Consider the following 18,013-nt stretch of genomic DNA (forward strand, 5'->3'; position numbering starts at 1 on the left):
TTATTTAGCTATTTATTGACACTACTTGTTATGCTTTACTTAGTATTTTTGGACAGAGAAAGCAATAGTATTTTTCCTGAGCAGAAGTAGAAGCCAGATCACTACATTTTATAGTTGTGATTCAGAACTGAGCCAGAAGGAGAATTGTGGTAACAGGTGTGGACAGAGAAATTAGTGATTTCTATGAGACTTTGGACTTATCAGTGGATTTCAAATTCTTTGTCCATTTAAGCACAGAAAGCCAGAATTTGGTTTAGTAAATTGAGTAAAACTGAGTAAATTAGTCAAGCAATTTACGCATTTCCCTGGCTTGAAGTAACATCACTAATTTAGCAGCCAGGCACTCAGATCTACACAGCTCTTTTTCAGTGTCTGATTCAAAGAAGTAATTAGAGTAGAAATCTAGATCAATGTATTTATTTGTAGAATAGATACACTCTAAAAAAAAGAGGTTTGCTTTTTTCCCAAGAGGATTCTGTGTATAAAAATAAAAATTAGTTTCTAAGTTGTGTTTTTTTTTAAATTCTGCTTTGGAATGGTAAGAATAATATAATAATTTTTATGATAATACAAACAATACAGATGAAACTCTAGTAACTTTTTAATATCTATTTTGTTTGTTTGTTAGGGATCAGTACCTGTTTAAAAACAGACCCACAGATGGCCCTCCCAATTCATTTTATAGGTCACTGTACCCAAAGATTATCCAGGATATAGAGGTAATTCTATATTTTTTATACTGTTTTATGGTCTGTTTTCAAGTTATTTCTTTGATGTATTCTCTTATTGTGTTCTATATTACTATAATGGAGATAGAAACTCATTTGTTCAATCTTGACAACAAAATGTATCAAACATAGTGTGGCAGGCTACCATTCCAGAGTGGCATCACTTTGTCAAAGGATAATTTAGCATTTCTGTAATGTAAAGTGATTTTTTATTTAGCTTTAATAAGCTATGACAAGTTTTATAGAATCAACTGTTTCTTCACATTTGGTAATGTTCTGCAAAATCAGATTTTCCCGGGTGTGCCTTTTCTAGGTAAGGACATCATTTTAAATTTCCAACCCATTAATGGAATGGAGTGGTTTCTCATGAGCCAGAGGAAAAAGTCACAGCCTCTTCTTTAAATTTCTCTCTTTTTTTCTTTTATGGAAATGACTCAAATGTGATTCCAAGCCATTGCAAAGTAGGTTTAAAGAGTGCCCATAACACATAGACCTTTCAGTTATTTGTGCATAATTTTCCCAAAATGGTAAGACTCTGTAAACTTGACATGAAACATTGAAGACGTTTGATATTGCTCATGTGTTCTAATTAGATAGGTTTTTATTATTTAGCTTGTTTCCTTGAACTGGGAGAGAAGTGTACAGCCTTTTCTCATTAACTCGTTCACATGTGTTCTTGGCAGGTCAGGGTTCTTCCAGCATTTCCTCCCTGGCAGAAAAACTGGGTCTTAGTCAAGCAATGCAGTATCACCCATAAAGTTATGCTCAGTTTCCCAAATGTGAAGTAATTCTCTCCCCCAGGTGATGGACATAAAAGTTATTGGGCCAAAATTCATTAATGGAGTAACATGTGTTTTTGAGGGTTTTAAGGCAGATGTGAACTAATGGAATCATTCCGTTATGGTAAATATGAGTGTGCCCAGAATAAAATTATTTAAGATACAGATCCTTGCCTTGAATATTTTGCCACTTTAGAGATCAAATATAAAGTAACCTTTAAATGAGGGTGAAATGCTTATAAACCTTTACTATGCCTAGTAATAAAGTTTAAAAATTAATTCATGTAGTTCCAGGATAAAACTTAGGAAAGAAGCACCAAGAGTATTATTAGCCAAGCCATGGATGATAACTTTTCATCTTGGTTGATTTAGTATGTCCCCCTTTCCCACTTCTGTGTTGCACTTGATGGCTGCCATTTTCCCCCCTCTAGGCAAGGTGTGCACAATCATAAGTAACAATGCTTTTTGCCCTTTCAGAATGCTGTTTTCTTAAGCAGTCTTTATGAGAATTTTTCAGATTTTATTTGATTTTTTTTAATCCTATATTTGTTATGATAAGAGTGATGATCAAAGCCAAAATGCTGCAGTTTTCTGGACAATCTTTAGAATAAACTGGGATAGCTGACTGCTACTGAAGTCTCCCAAACCCTTGCCATGTTCAACTAGGCCCAATCCATTTTTGCATGTAAGCAAGATTGATAGATGTCATCGAATTTGAAGCTCCAAGTTGCTTGAACTTTCTTCAGGCTGAAATAACATTTAAAAGTTACCAGAGGAAACAGTATCAAGACGTGAGAGGAGATTGAACGAACTATGGATAGAACCTAGTTTGACTTATTTCTTCTTTGTGCAGAACTCTAGACCAACATGGTGGTCTAGCCCAGTGGTCTTAAAGTATAGTCTGGGGACAACCACTGGTGGTCCACAAAGTGACTCCAGGTGGTTTGGGGGTGTTTCTCTTATAGAATTAGTGATAATTTCTATGCTTTGGTTTCTAAGATGACTACACACACATATAACCCCCCTTTTTTATACTACAATGAAGACAGTGTTGGTTTTTATTAATTTTTCTTGGGCTGTTTTGCTCAGAAAAGGGTGATATTTGACTAAATTATATTGTGTGTGTGTGTGTGTGTGTGTGTGTGTGTGTGTGAGAGAGAGAGAGAGAGAGAGAGAGAGAGAGAGAGAGAGAGAGAAAGAGTGAGTCAGGAGTCACCAACAGACCCAAGTATTCCAAGACCAAAAAAAACTTTCGAGAATCACCTTCCAAGAGTTGTTACTTGGTCTTTTACGGAATCAGTTAATCTATAAGAGATGAACTGAGTAAAACATTGGGAGTATGTTTTATTTCCTGTCTATAAGTCATATTGTGTCTTTCTTTCTAAATCATCAATTTTTAATTTCCTTGCTGCTTTGGTTATATGAGGTTTATATTTAAATGAATCAATTAAGTTTTAGTTTAAGAAAAAATAGACAATTATTTTGATTTTTTTTGTTGTTGTTGTTCATTCTATTAAATCTTGTTTTTCTTGTTTGCATATTTACGGTATGTATTTTGATCTTTCAGCTTGGTAAATTTCTAAAAGTTCTTTCATTTTTCCCAGCCTCAGTAAATTGAGGTGAGAGAAGGAGAAGGGTTCAGTTTTGACTTTCCAAAGAATAGAACAAGGCAAATATTAACTTTGGAATTCCTTCCTTATTTGACCCAGTGGAAACCAACTTACTTTTAAGTATATAGTAGAGTAATGACTTGCTCTCATTTATTTGGAAAATGGGGTTTGGTTAGATAATCTTTGCAGCTCTGATATTACATGATCCTATGGTAAACCTGAATATTGATTTCCTTCAAACTAAATAGGTGAGGAATTGAGGAATATGGACATCAAGAATCAATGCTTAAAGGCCTTTCTGCATTTCAATATTCCTACTTATTGTCTTTCATAATGGACTCCTTTAAAAAATTTTTTATCTATTTAAGTCAGTGGTGTTAAGTGACTTGTCCAAGGTCACACACAGCTAGGCAATTATTAAATATCTGAGGTGGGATTTGAACTCAGTTCCTGCTGAATCCAGGGCCAGCGCTCTATCCACTGCACCACCTAGCTGCCCCCATAGTGGACTCTTAGGGTTCCTGAAACCTACAGAATTTTTCCAAAAGACTTAGAACCTTCCCTGAAAGTTTCAGCCATTTTTTTGGGACCCAGATTCTTTGAATATTCTGGGAATTTTGACTCTTAATTTAACTCCACAAGTTAATGAGCTCTTAACATAATTTTTTTCCTTTTCATGTTTTGGCACAGGTGAAAATCGCGTTTATCTTCTTTTTAGACTTTGTTCCCCACCTGATTTTGTCCAAATTAGTTAACCATTTAAAATTTTTGTCCTTAAAATAAATCACAGGTGAAATATTAGTGCATTTTTTTGAACCTTCAGTAAACTACATTTTGAATAGTGAAAGTGGGAGCTTTTTTGTGGTTTGCCAATTTGGTATTAACATTGTCCTGTTTAGAAAATGCTGAAAGTTGCCCACCCACTCAGCTGTATTTAGGCTTCTAAAAATAATGTTATTTCTCCATACTCACACATCTGTTTTCACTCTGTTGCCAATTTAAATGCTGCTGTATATTCTGTGTATCATGGCTTATTTCCCAGTATTTTGAAAATTTGCACAGGGTAAGGGGATTTTACAAGTTCTCAAAAACATGAAATATTCTCCCACAGTAGCATACCACATTATATCTAAGCAAAATGGCAGGTGTCCACAGTACTACAATGTGCCCCTATATATGACCTGTTATTTCCTTCTTTTCTGACTTAGATGGCAAATTATTGCCATTTAAAGCCCATACTTATTATGGAAATGCCCTGATGTTCTCTGTGGTTGATAGTAGTACTGACAGTATCATTTCTGATCACTTAAGTATGGACAGTTTTGCCTTGATTTCTTAGTTTTGGCCAATTGTCTCAACAGGAAGGAAAAGATCATATAGACTATGCCCCTGAGGTAGAGAATAGTGTAAATACCTAAGAGTTTTTGGAATCGTTTGATTTTTACATTAAATTCATTCAGTGAGTAGTCAGTGATTTACAGGTTTTATATATTAACCTAAGAATCCTGTCAGCACAGGATTTTGAGCACCCATAAGTGAGTTCTTTGACTTCTGTAGGCTCTATCACAGGACTAGTCAATAATAGGGTGTGTGTGTATCTGTGTGTCTGTCTCTGTGTATGGTGCAAGTGACTTGACCAAGGTCACACTGGTAGTAATTATCATGTCAGTGACTGGATTTGAACTCAGGTCCTGCTGATTCCAGGGCCACTGCTATATGCAGTGTGCCACTTAATTGCCCCCTTTTATTCATATTTTTTCAGCATTATTCCAATTACATTCTTTCATCCTGAATTAAATGTCTAACAATATGACAATTACCATGGAAATAGTATTTTTAATGGTAATTGAAAGTTACAAAGGGAGTATGTCTGTCAGTAGTTATCTGCTATTGATGAGTCTTTGTTGTACTGTCATGTTCCTTGGATGAGTTGAAGAGCCATAATAATGCTTACAGGAAACAATCCATACTCTGATGAAGATCCAGGGAACCTTTTTGAAACTTCTGAAATGATCCATCTCATCCTTCATTATTTATCACAAGTACAGTTTTTGTGAAATAAAATATACTTCCCCCCCCTCCAAAAAAAAGAAACCTCAAGAAAAATAAAGTAAAAAAAAGTATGCTTTAAAATTTTAGAAATTGATATACCATCTGATGTTCCAAAGTTGGCCAAACCCTTAAGAGATCATTTGTTTTCTAATCCCCTGTGCTGGTTGTATTGTTAAATTAGCTAGAACCATTTTTTGCTCTTCTCCCTCTCCCCCCCCCCCCTTCTTGAAAGGGAACACTGAGGTCCAGTCTTCCTTAATGACAGAAAGAAACTTTACCCCTTCTCCAAGATCACCTTACCATGTGGAGGACCATGTGGCAATATTGCATATTCATAGTCATCAGTGACTTAAGGTTCTCACAATGTCGGACCTTACTAGTAACTCTTTGAAAGATAGCTCAGTTAGAATGCAGTAACCCATCCGCTATGAATGCCAGACGTAAAATGTATTATTTATCACACCTGTTTCCACCATATCCAAGTGCTGGTTTTAGTTTGTAAAATTATTTTTGGCTTCAATCTACATAGAAATTGTTTATCTGGTCAGCCCTCTATTTTCTGCACTAATGGAGCATAGTGGAAAGTCTCAAACAGCAAGTAATTTGTAAATCATTTTTGCTTAGCTTTAGGAATATGTTTATGCTTAGATATGCATGTGAATGTATAGGGTATTCTGGGAAATCATTTTAATAATGAAATTGTTCTTTGATGCTTTGACTCAGGAGAATATAGGTATTTGCTTAATTTCCCCATCATGCTCTTACTGCATTCCATCCTTTTATTTGTTCCTTGCTGGTAAACCTTCTCTCAAGTGTAGGGATTGGTTTCAGTGTTTGGAAGACTCCTCCTTGGCTTGTAAAATAGAAGTTAGCTTCAGATCAACCTGAAGATATCAATAAAGCCACTAATTCAATGCTTTCTGTGATAGGTCCTTCTATTGATAGTGTTATAGCACCTCAGTTAGAAGAGACCTTAGCTTGTATGAGTACATTCCTATTCCAGCAAATAATAATTAACACAATTAAACCAGTACTACTGAAGATAAATAACTAATCAGCAGTCTAAATTCTGCTTTAGTTATTGTTTATAGCCCTTTAATTTCAAGGCCTTAGCAGACTAGATTTAGGTTTTCTTAGAAAAACTTTATTCAACCCTTGATCCTTATAAACTATCTTGTGTAGATTAATTTTTCTAAAATATGATTTTGTAGGCATTACCACCCTTTTTTTTAAGGTTGTTTAGTTTTTTTGTTTTTTGTTTTTAGGTTTTTGCAAGGCAGATGGGGTTAAGTGGCTTGCCCAAGGCCACACAGCTAGGTAATTATTAAGTGTCTGAGACCAGATTTGAACCCAGGTACTCTTGACTCCAGGGCTGGTGCTTTATCCACTGCGCCACTAGCCACCTCATCATCACCACCCTTCTTAAAAAACCTGTGGCTCAGGGCGGCTAGTAGGTGGTGCAGTGGATAGAACACTGGCCTTGGAGTCAGGAGTACCTGAGTTCAAATCCGGCCTCAGACATTTAATAATTAAGCTGTGTGGCCTTGGGCAAGCTACTTAACCCCACTGCCTTGCAAAAAAAGCCCCCAAAAACCTGTGGCTCCCAGTTGCCTGTATAATAAACTCCATTTATCATAAGCTGTCTGATATCACTGCATATCTTTTTTCCACATATCCTGTTTCCTCAAGCAAGGTGTACTTTTCTCAAAGGTAGGGACTTTATCCCAACCTCTCCCCCCAAAGGAATGCTACACATCACATGTATGTTGGATATATTTGAGTCTTTTATCATACTTTAGTTTATTATCCTATTATATCATCATCATTATCATATTTTATCATACACACAAACACACAAGCTACAGATTCAAAGATTTTAATTGCACTGAATTCTCAGGGCCATTGTTCCTCAGCTAGAAAAATGGAGATCCATCAAAAATCTTTTGATAGTATCTCTTTCGTTGGGTTAAAAAAATAGAATAACTTTTTGCATGAGTTTGCTCATAGATGGTTCATATCTGCAACTTGGAGAGCTATGGTTTGACATTTTGGGGAGTAGAGTAAAATTCTGACACTAAACTGAATGATTTTTTTTCACATGCAAAAAAAATCACTTAACCTTTCTTTTCTAGACTATAGAATCTAATTGGAGGTGTGGGAGGCATAACTTACAGAGAATTCAATGCCGCTCTGAAAATAGTAAAGGTGTCTACTGTTTACAGTATGACGATGAAAAGATCATCAGTGGCTTACGGGATAACTCTATTAAGGTGAGTATATCAGATCTTTTTTAAATTGAAGTTATTGATTTGATATCATATGTGATGATAATTTTTCTTTCTGGTCCAGATGGCTTAATGTATCTACCCCACTAATCTCTGACTGGCCCAGAGCCATATACTGATCTAATATTGCTTTGCCTTCTCACCTCAATACAGAGACAGACACATGGGGTGCGAGAGAGAGAGAGAGAGAGAGAGAGAGAGAGAGAGAGAGAGAGAGAGAGAGAGAGAGAAACAGTATATCAAGATTCCAAACTGTTAGTAAGCATAAATGGGTATTAGAATGATTCCCTGAATTGCCTGCTCAGCCAAAAATGGTATTTTCATTAGCATTTGCAGTGTGTGAGAAGTACCTAAGTAATACCCCAAAATAATGCTTGATCTATCTATAAAATTTCAGTTCACTTTTAAGTACATAAAACTGTGACATTAATAGTATTTCCTGGTATAAATTTGACATCATTCATGTCTCATTTTGTACTCAGTAGCCTAGAAGTCAAACTTGAAGATAACTTTTTGGAGGCTTCATTCTCCATGCTTAACACAACATTGAACTTTTATTTCTTTTTTGTGGGTTCTTTAACCTTGGTTAAAGTGCAGAAAAATCTCTTAATTTTCAAGTATGTGAAGAGAAACTGTCTGTGTAAACAGAATTTAATCCTTTTGATAGATTTTAAATTCCTGTATAATTTTTTTTTGTGGGGGATGTGCAGCATATGATAACTTTGAAGAATAATTTGCAGTTAGCAAGTTGTATTTCCTTTTTAATTCTGATCATACAATTTTATTGCTTTCTATTGAATATTTTACTTTTTTGCTCAATTATTGTTCTTTGTAAAGACTTTGCCATTAGCATAGAACCACATAACCTTAAGTGACTAGAGAGCCTTTTGTCTCTCTTGACTTTGTTATCGGAAGGAGAGTTAAAAGGCAGGGTACTCAAGAGACATTGATATTTTAAAGAGAGAGCTTGAACTGCTAATCAATTTGCAAAATATCAGCAATGTTCTTTGAATTGGTATATACCTCTCCTTGCCATTTCTTAATGGCAAGGTGTAGTACAAGTGTCCTGTGGTTTAGAAAATCAAGTGAAATATTTGCATTTTGTGTGATTGGCCTTGTGTCTCAACAGATTTGGGATAAAACCAGTTTGGAATGTTTGAAAATACTAACAGGACACACAGGTTCAGTTCTTTGTCTGCAGTATGACGAGAGGGTTATTGTGACTGGCTCCTCAGACTCCACAGTGAGGTAAGCACCAGGAGTTCACATAGTTGAGCCAAACAGTATGTCTGAAAAGGTGTCTTGCTTCCTTCCCTTTCCCTTTGGTACTGAACTTGGGGCAGCTGTCTTACCCTGGCCCTGTTGTCAGTCACATGCTACTTTATCTTTTTCTGTGCAGCTTTGTATGGCACTTTCTATCCCTTGACACCACCAAGATACTATATCTATTACTGCCTGATACTTGTGTCTGTTTACCTAACAGTGAAACTGGGGTCTAACAATGACTTTGTCCTCCCCTGTCTTGTGGTCTGGTGAGAGAGTATACTGGATTAGAAGGAATACACTGAATTTAGACAGTTTCAGATGTCTCACATTTGTCTGACCTTGGCAGTATCACTTCCTTATTGATGAATTTAATTTCTTCATCTTGATTTTACTCAATATTTTTTCCTTTCTTAAAAGAGCAGGGTAGGGGTAAGGAAATGGGGGAGGGTATAGTAAGGATTTGGGACAATGAATAGTATATAAAACAAGACATCAATAAAGCTTTTGAAAATAGGAAATATTTAGATATATTTGTATTTGATAATACTGAGGTAAGCCTACAACTTGAAGAAAAATTATTTTTTCTAATTTTAACTTAGCTTTGTATTTTTCTGTCTCTAGAGTTTGGGATGTGAACACAGGAGAAGTTCTGAATACATTGATTCATCACAATGAGGCAGTTCTTCACCTGCGTTTCAGCAATGGCTTAATGGTGACTTGTTCAAAGGACCGGTCAATTGCTGTATGGGACATGGCGTCCCCTACTGATATTACCCTTCGACGTGTATTGGTTGGCCACCGAGCAGCAGTTAACGTGGTTGACTTTGATGACAAGTATATTGTCTCTGCTTCTGGTGACAGGACCATTAAAGTAAGTTTATGGGGGGAGAATCTTGATATATTATATATTATATAGTGTGTGTGTGTGTGTGTGTGTGTGTGTGTGTGTGTGTGTGTGTGTGTGTGTATCTATATCTTCATATATTTATCGTTTGGTAACTTGGGACACAGAGTAGCTTGGGTTGAATTTATACCAGGCTGGGATTGACAATACCCAAAGAAAAGCTCTTTCTGTATCCTCAGAGTGCCCTCTTCTGGCCATTTCACCCTTCAAGTTCTTAGAGTCACAAACAAGAATGGTGGGAAAGTGTGACATAAGTAACATTTCAGCATCTATTAAAATCTGTCCTCAGTGTGAAGTGTATGTGTTCGCGAGTGTGTGTGTGTGTGTGTGTGTGTGTGTGTGTGTGTGTGCGCACGTGCGCAAGTGCATGCACATACAAAAATATCACACACCTAAACACAAGGAAATCCATACTATAGATATGTTCATACACAAGAAAGTAGAGAAATCCTTACAGGGTTGTTAGAACATGTAGCTGAGTAAAGGATGGAATGTGCAACAAATAAAGTAACCTTGGACAACTTGGTTATTTTGTGTTTCTGGTCATTTCTCTTCAGCTTAAGTACTTTATTGTGTGAATGTCTTATGTAAATGATTTCATAAATTACAAATTATCTACATAAATAGGGTTATGAGTCATGGAGAAGAAAAGGCCAAAATAGTGGCAGGACAGACAAGAATGGGTGGGGCCCACATGTAAAAAAGGAGCCACCTACCCACATATGTCTGGGGTCAGTTAGCCTTTGGAGGAAAGATTTAAGAATTCTGGGGGTTGGAAGGAATCCTTGCCTTCAGGCAAATGAGTGTCTAAACCCTCCTGGATGAGTTCTTGTTTTTTCTCTTCAGGATCTCTGGGGATGGAGATTCCACAGATTCCCTTTGTATTCCATGCCAGTGTTTTTATCACTATTAGACAAAAAAGCATTCTCTGCATCCAATTTGACCTTCAAGCTTCCAGTTTTTTAGATTGTTTTATAGCCAAATGTCCTTTGAGTCTCTAATTTTTTTTTAAAGTACTATGGAAGTATTTATTGTACTCAGTTATTAAACATGTATGATTTATCCCACAGGTCTGGAGCACAAGTACCTGTGAATTTGTTCGTACTCTGAATGGGCACAAGCGTGGCATTGCCTGCCTTCAGTATAGGGATCGACTAGTTGTGAGTGGGTCCTCAGACAATACTATTAGGTGAGTGGAAATGATTCTCTAACATGAACAATGGTCACTTGGGATTTATACCCAAAATACTTTTCAAGATTTGCAGGGGAAATAATGATTGTATTTAGGTCTTTAAGACTGCTTTTTCTCTCTTTGTGCCTTTTTGATTTACAACAGATTGTAAAATTCTGTGGACTTTGATTTAAAAGTTGAATCTTGGGACAATGATCTTCATTGTGGATGATCTGATACTAGCTATTGTTGACAGTAGATGTTAGAAATCATCATTCTGACTGTCTTAGTTTTATTAGTATCATTGAACTCTAATTAGTCTGTCCTGAGCTGCTACTGGTTCTGAATAGATCATAGAAAGTACTATATATAAAGAATGAGAAGAATTTATGCCTGGAGAAGTAGTGTGACAAGGTTACTCTAGAGTTAACCATTGGAGCCATGTTCTATATTCTTGGTCTTCTATTTTTACCCTCTTTTTAAGTAGGGGATGCCATGTCCCTCACAGCAATGGACCGGTCCTTTGAACAAGTCACCATTAAACCATAGCTGAAACACAGGTGAAGGACTGCCTCATTGTGATGAATCAATATATTTAGAATTTCTTCTGCATTCACATCCCACATTTTTTTGTTGGTTGTTATTTTTTTGTCAGTCTATCTCTTTTTTTTTACAAATAGCCTAGAAAATCGGTGAATAATACATACTCAGAATATATAATATAAAATATTTATAAAAATAAAATTTAAAAAAGCAGAATATATAATTAAAAATCCTCTTAACACTAATATTTGCTAGAGAAATCACAGACTTAAAATAAATGTATGGATTCATCTATTGCATTTTAATTTCCCAAGTCATTATATAACTGATAGACATCTCTCAGTGATTGTATTCCATAAGAAGGGGGAGAAAGGGAGCAGTAGCAATTTTCATTTTATGGCATAGGTTTATGGATTGGCATTAGGGATCCCTGATCCCGCAACACCCCCCCCCCCCCCCCCCCCCCAGGTCTTTCCTTTCTTAGCTAAAATTCACCAGAAATATATTTGGGCACAGTCTCTTACCATCAGTTACTTACCATCAATTTCTTGTTTAAGGTTATGGGATATTGAGTGTGGTGCCTGTTTGAGGGTTTTAGAAGGACATGAAGAATTAGTCCGGTGCATCAGATTTGATAACAAGAGGATTGTGAGCGGAGCCTATGATGGGTATGTGTTTAAAACAAATGACTATATTGTTAAAATTATATCAGTGGTGACTTTATAACTATAAGAAATATAGGAACTAGAAGTTTCTGGGTAGTAATTTTTCTTCCTTATGCTCTAATAACATTTTTCTGTCCAGAAGACCTGTGTGTGGTAGAAAAACATCATTAGAGCCTAGAACCCAAATTAGATCCATTGACTTATAAGGCCAATATTGCTATGTCATCCAGGGTAAAATGTAGAGTGACCAAGAGAAAAAGACCTTGATACTTATTACTTCAGTAAAATTCAGATGATTTATCCTTACCTACCAAAATCAACTATTCTAAGGCTAAAATAAATAAAAATAATCCTTATTTTCCCTGAGCTTAATTTGGTGGGAGTCACAGTGGGGTGTGAGTGGAAATGGGAGGAAAGAGTAAGATGGAGAAATAAGGCTTTCATCCAAAGTAAAATATTAAATTTGTTAATGCAAAATGCATATTTACCTTCAGCCTTGAAAATTAGAAAGTAGATACTGTTAAGCTAGAAAGAAAGAAACATTGAACTTAAATGAGGTTTTATATTTCCCATATTTTATTGTCCCAGTAAAATCTTAATTCACATTATTTTTATGTTTTAGAAAAATTAAGGTTTGGGATTTGCAAGCTGCTCTTGACCCCCGGGCACCAGCAAGCACATTATGTTTGCGAACATTGGTGGTATGTATTTTTTCACTTATATGTATTGGGACCACATGCAGAAACATGTCTATTTGTGGGTGAACTTAGCAACCCAAGTTAAAGTTCTTAAAGCTTTCATGCCTTAAAAAGTACCTTCAAATGAATTTGTTTTGTTAACCTGACTTAGAGAGAACTTGATATCTCTATTCTAGTAAGCCTTTTTTCCCAAAAGTATATTGACCCTGGAGTTGGAATTGAATAACTGTAAATGCAACTGTAAATGCTTCTTTGAAACTTGGGGCAGTCTTCTGGCCATTTAAAAGTAGGTATGCCTACTTCCAAAAAGGAAGGTTTCCAAAACACCCAAAAATGCAGGGCACCAATATAAATCTAAGGAGTAGATGAGGAAATGGGCTATTGGAATGGAGAACAAAGTATTCAGATGATGGCTTCTCCAGTAAAGTTCAGAGGCCATTTAATGCAAAAGTTCTTAACCAATTTTTGTGTCCTGAGTCCTTTGACAGTCAAGTGAAGCATGGGGATCCCTTCTCAGAATCGTTTAAATGAATACAATAAAACACCTAGGATTATAAAGGAAACCATTTCTGTTGAAGTAAAGATATTAATCTTCTAAGGACCTCCATTGTCCTCACCTATCTTCATCCTTCAGATTAAGAAACTCAGACCTAAAAAGAGGGAAAGATTTAATTACAGAATTCCCTAGCTGGAAGGAACCTTGTCTTTTTTTTTTTTTTTAAGGTTTTTGCAAGGCAATGGGGTTAAGTGGCTTGCCCAAGGCCACACAGCTAGGTAAGCATTAAGTGTGTGAGGTCAGATTTGAACTCAGGTACTCCTCTGACTCCAGGACTGGTGCTCTATCCACTGAGCCACCTAGCTGCCCCTGAACCTTGTCTTCTTTCAGTCCAATCCAATGAATCTTTTTTTTTTTTTTATGGGCTCCTTTATACTGAGCCTTGGCTTGAAGAATTCCTAGTGTAAGTGAAGGCACTACTCCCCACAGACAACACATTTCTACTTTGTGAATAAAGTGCTCTAGTAAACCTGCCAGGAAACCAGAAAAAGTAATGGCGGTGTGTTCTTGTGCTAAAAAGCCACAGGAGGGATAACTCCAGAACGTTTAGATTTTACATTAGTGGCATGGGGCAGATCTTCATTAATGGACTTGTTTGGTTTTACAGGAACATTCTGGACGGGTATTTCGGCTACAGTTTGATGAATTTCAGATCATCAGTAGCTCCCACGATGACACTATTCTGATTTGGGATTTCCTAAATGTGCCCCCCAGTGCCCAGAATGAGACCCGTTCTCCTTCTAGAACATACACTTACATCTCCAGATAACAGTCTGCACTTTTGCCCACATCAGGTATACCTTTTTGTTTGTTTGCCATTCCCAGTTGTGATTGCCATTTGCTGCTATTAGATAATGATGATTCAAAGCTTCCAATATATTATTCAAGAGACAGGATTTGAACCCGGTACTCCTGACTCCAAGGCCGGTGCTTTATCCACTACGCCACCTAGCCGCCCCATAGGTTACCTTCTTTAAATACTTCTAATCACAGTTGGATTCTTGGAGTCTTCCTTGGGTCTTTCCTTCCTACCCCTTTGATTTATTACACCCATGCTGGGTTTATAAACATAAAAGTAGGTCAGGAGTTTATGCTCTATCTCTCTCTCTAGGAGAATTCCCCTATATCTAAGTTCATCTGGAAAGGTGCAGTCATAGGGCTTCATTTAAATTACTACTTCCTTTCCAAAAGCATTGGTGATACTGACTTGATTATACACCCCAAAGGAAGAGATGGAAAGGAGTGTGGGGAATGGAGGGGTGTATGAGTTGAAAGATAGAGTAAAAGAGTGTGGTTAGGCTCTGGCCTATGGGAAGTTTTTACCAGTCAGGACTGCCTGGCCCAAAGGGTAAAAAAGTCCTCCAGAGCACTGTCTCTGAAGTTCCCTTTGGAGAGTCGGGCACCAGCAGTCAGAAAATTGCTCTATTGCATCTCATTTTAATAAAAAGAAAAATTATCATATGCTAGAAGATAGAGAGCAGAATTCTTTGCCCCTTGTCAAGTCCAAAAAGAAGAATCAGGAGAATGCCATGATCACTATTGGCAAGTTTCTTTGAATCTCCATCTTCTATTGAGGAGCCAATACAGAGTAACCTTTCCAAAGTCTACCTTGATGACATTCCACTTCTTGGAGACTGAACAGAATCGATGCCATCTTTAATGGGAATCGCCTTTCCTTAAATAAAGATGCTTATACCCTAGACTAACTGAAAATCCAAAGATTTTCATCATATTCAGTATTTATTTTTATTTTTATTTTTTTAGGGTTTTTTTTTTCAAGGCATTGGGGTTAAGTGGCTTGCCCAAGGCCACACAGCTAGGTAGTTACTAAGTTTCTGAGGCCGGATTTGAACTCAGATACCCCTGACTCCAGGGTTGGTGCTCTATACACTGCACCACCTAGCCACTCCATATTCAGTATTTATTAAAAAATAGGACTCTATACTTTGACATAATAGAGAGTGATGAAGGAAAAAAGGCAAGATCCATCATTGATAGATGAAACAGCCCCACAAACATCTACCTAAAGAGTAGAAACATGGCCATAGACATCCACACAGAAATGTTCAGTGTTCCTGAGAAGAGGGGAAGTATACTTCTTCTGCAATTTGATATATATATATATATATATGGAAAGGACAAAATTCAAATAAATTTGAGACTTGTAAAAAAAACCACATTTTTTTCCTGCTATATTTTTTAATACCTTTCTCTATTGAAATGTCACAAATTCAATATATTTATGAATAGCTTCCTGATATAGAAAATAGTCTTAAATAGGATTCATTTAGTTATAGTGTGGCAATAATAACCACCTCTATGTGATTACATCAGGTAGGAAGAAACTTGTAAGGGTGTGGTTTGTGTCTCTGTCAATGTGTCTGTGTTGTTCTTCCCCCAAACACACACCCTCCCATCTAAGGAGACTAAAAAACTCTGTAAAGATCACTCCTACACTCCTACATTTTTGTTATGACGATAAACTGTAAATCAGTGGAAAATGTTATCTGCTCTTTCAGGTGGTGGGTCCCAAAGACCTAACACAAGCAATGAACCTCTTTTACAAGGTTCCAAATGTGTTTGCTTCTTCAAAGCAAATTGCTTTTGACAGCCCTGGCAGTCAGCTACAAGGATTTTATTGCCTTTTTTTGAATTCTTTTCATTTATTGTAACATGACAAAAATTGTTACCATATGATATGCTAAGATGCTAAGATCTAAGCATTACAAGAAGAAACCCATTCTTAAAGATGCTTTCACTGTTAAAGAAGTGAAAGTCTCATAGCAAAAATTTAGTAAGACAAGACCTTTGCTCAGGAAATGTAGGAATTAGATTTATTCACAGATTCTTTTTTTTAATGCTCTTTTATCTCTGGGAGAAAATACTCTTGGGTTATTGTTTTTACTTCTCTGCTTTGTATAATACTATTAAAAATGTTAAAATAGCCTTCATTTTTATATATTTTTAGTACATTCTGAAAACAGCTTACCAGACCCTCAGGAAGGTAGTTTGGTGGATAATAGTGCCTCTTTTAAGTTTTAAGATACTGAGGTATCACATACTTTAAATTTGTGTTTCACATGGATTTCATATAAAGGAACACATAAAATTTGCTTTCATTCAGAATACCTGAGGAATAGCATGTCTTTGTTACTTGTATGTATTATGGTTTACTTAGACATAAATCATAAATTGTATTTCCCATTTGAAAGAATAAGAATGCAGTTAATGGTATCCCAGGATCTTTGAGTTTGTCAGGATCACCATTATGAAAGTAATCATCATTTATAGTAAAATGATTCTGATTACTTAGGCTTTATGTTTGCTTAGATTCTGGAAAATCTCAAGCTTAATGTATTTTTTTGGTTATGGAGAAGCCAACATAATGATGTATTTTTTTAACATGTCTTTATAATATAATGATTCTAATTGTACACGTTTCCCTAGCACTTTAGGGTTCACAAAACATTTCCTTCATAACAACTCTTGAAAGTAGATAATATAAGCATTCTTATCCCTGTCTTACAGAAGAAGTCATATGCAGAGCAAGTGACTTCCCAAGGATTTTGTAATCTCTTTAAGTGCCAGAGTCTAAACCCAAGCCCAGGTCTCTGGGATCACTATACTATGCTTGCTGCTCATGAACATATTCCCCCAGTCTCTTCTCTCCCCTCCTCTTCTCCTCCCTCTTACACACACACACACTTAGATCAGACCAAAGCCATATAGAACCAAACATCACATGTAGTGTAGACTAGACGAATTTTTAGGATTTTATAGAAATCAGTGTGGGCAGGATCTTCAAAAGACTAGTTTTGCTAAGGAGATGTGAATGGGATTTCTAGCTAGCAGAATCTAGCCACTGTGGACCATAAGACTTAAGATGGATTAGCAGGAGTTATAGCTTGAACAGACTATTTGAACTGGGAGTTACCCCAAGAAGAACCCACTGATCACACAAGTGGAATGGAATTGTGCAGTGTTGGTGCCAAAACCAGGACTAGAGCCCAGGTCCTTTGAATATCAGTAAAGTTCTTTCTGCAGTTCTGTGCTACCCTTTTGAAATGCATTATATTCCCAATGTTATACAATAGGGAAAGAATCACTACTTGTCAAAATTCTGCCTATCTTTTAAAAGAAAGCCCTAATTAGATGCCACTTAACTTTTTTGTTCCATTCAAATAGTTATGCTTTCTCCCTCCTCTGAACTAATGCCAGTGCCAAGCCCAGAATCAGGCCTCCTTTTTCTCCTAGTGCTTCACTTATATATCATATTACCATTTTCAGTGAGTTTTTTAAAATATATGAAATTCTTGGTACCTTGCATTCTATTAGTAGAATCTTCTTCTCAGAGCAGTCCCAGTGGAAATGATTTCTTCAGGAAATGGCAGTTTTCTCACCACTGGAAGTCTTCAAGTGAAGACTGGATAGCTGCTTTCAGGAGATTTGAAGATGATTTTTGTCAAGTTCAGGTTGCACTCAATAGATGACCTTGGAGATCTCCTTTCTAACTCACGTCCTGTGTTTCTGTGTGACCAGAGAAATGTCATGGCCCTTTAGAATCATGGAAGAAAGATTAAATTCTATAGTTCTATGTAGATATTGTATTGTATTCATAGACTTTGCACATTGGTAATCCACATTCAGAATAAATAGCCTACATTTATATAGCAATTTGAGGTTTACCAAATTAACTCATTTGACCCTCATTCAGGAAGTAGTTGCTGCTATTTTCTTTTTTACAGATAAGGAAACT

The 18,013-nt window shown here is 36.4% G+C and overlaps 1 protein-coding gene across 6 annotated transcripts in view; it reads left to right on the top strand.

Annotated features, from left to right (window-relative positions):
• FBXW11 (F-box and WD repeat domain containing 11) overlaps positions 1-18,013 on the top strand; it is a 95,230-nt gene that overhangs the window by 68,843 nt on the left and 8,374 nt on the right. For all 6 annotated transcript variants that reach the window (XM_074212422.1, XM_074212420.1, XM_074212421.1 and 3 more), the window contains 8 exons: positions 629-719; positions 7,302-7,439; positions 8,584-8,702; positions 9,342-9,591; positions 10,695-10,813; positions 11,896-12,006; positions 12,626-12,704; positions 13,865-14,051. In XM_074212422.1, coding sequence (XP_074068523.1) covers positions 629-719; positions 7,302-7,439; positions 8,584-8,702; positions 9,342-9,591; positions 10,695-10,813; positions 11,896-12,006; positions 12,626-12,704; positions 13,865-14,026 — 1,069 coding nt within the window. In that variant the 3' untranslated portion in view covers positions 14,027-14,051. The remainder of the gene's footprint in view (positions 1-628; positions 720-7,301; positions 7,440-8,583; positions 8,703-9,341; positions 9,592-10,694; positions 10,814-11,895; positions 12,007-12,625; positions 12,705-13,864; positions 14,052-18,013) is intronic.

This window comes from Macrotis lagotis, chromosome 1 (assembly GCF_037893015.1).
Source record: "Macrotis lagotis isolate mMagLag1 chromosome 1, bilby.v1.9.chrom.fasta, whole genome shotgun sequence".
In the NCBI taxonomy this organism is placed as follows: domain Eukaryota; kingdom Metazoa; phylum Chordata; class Mammalia; order Peramelemorphia; family Peramelidae; genus Macrotis; species Macrotis lagotis.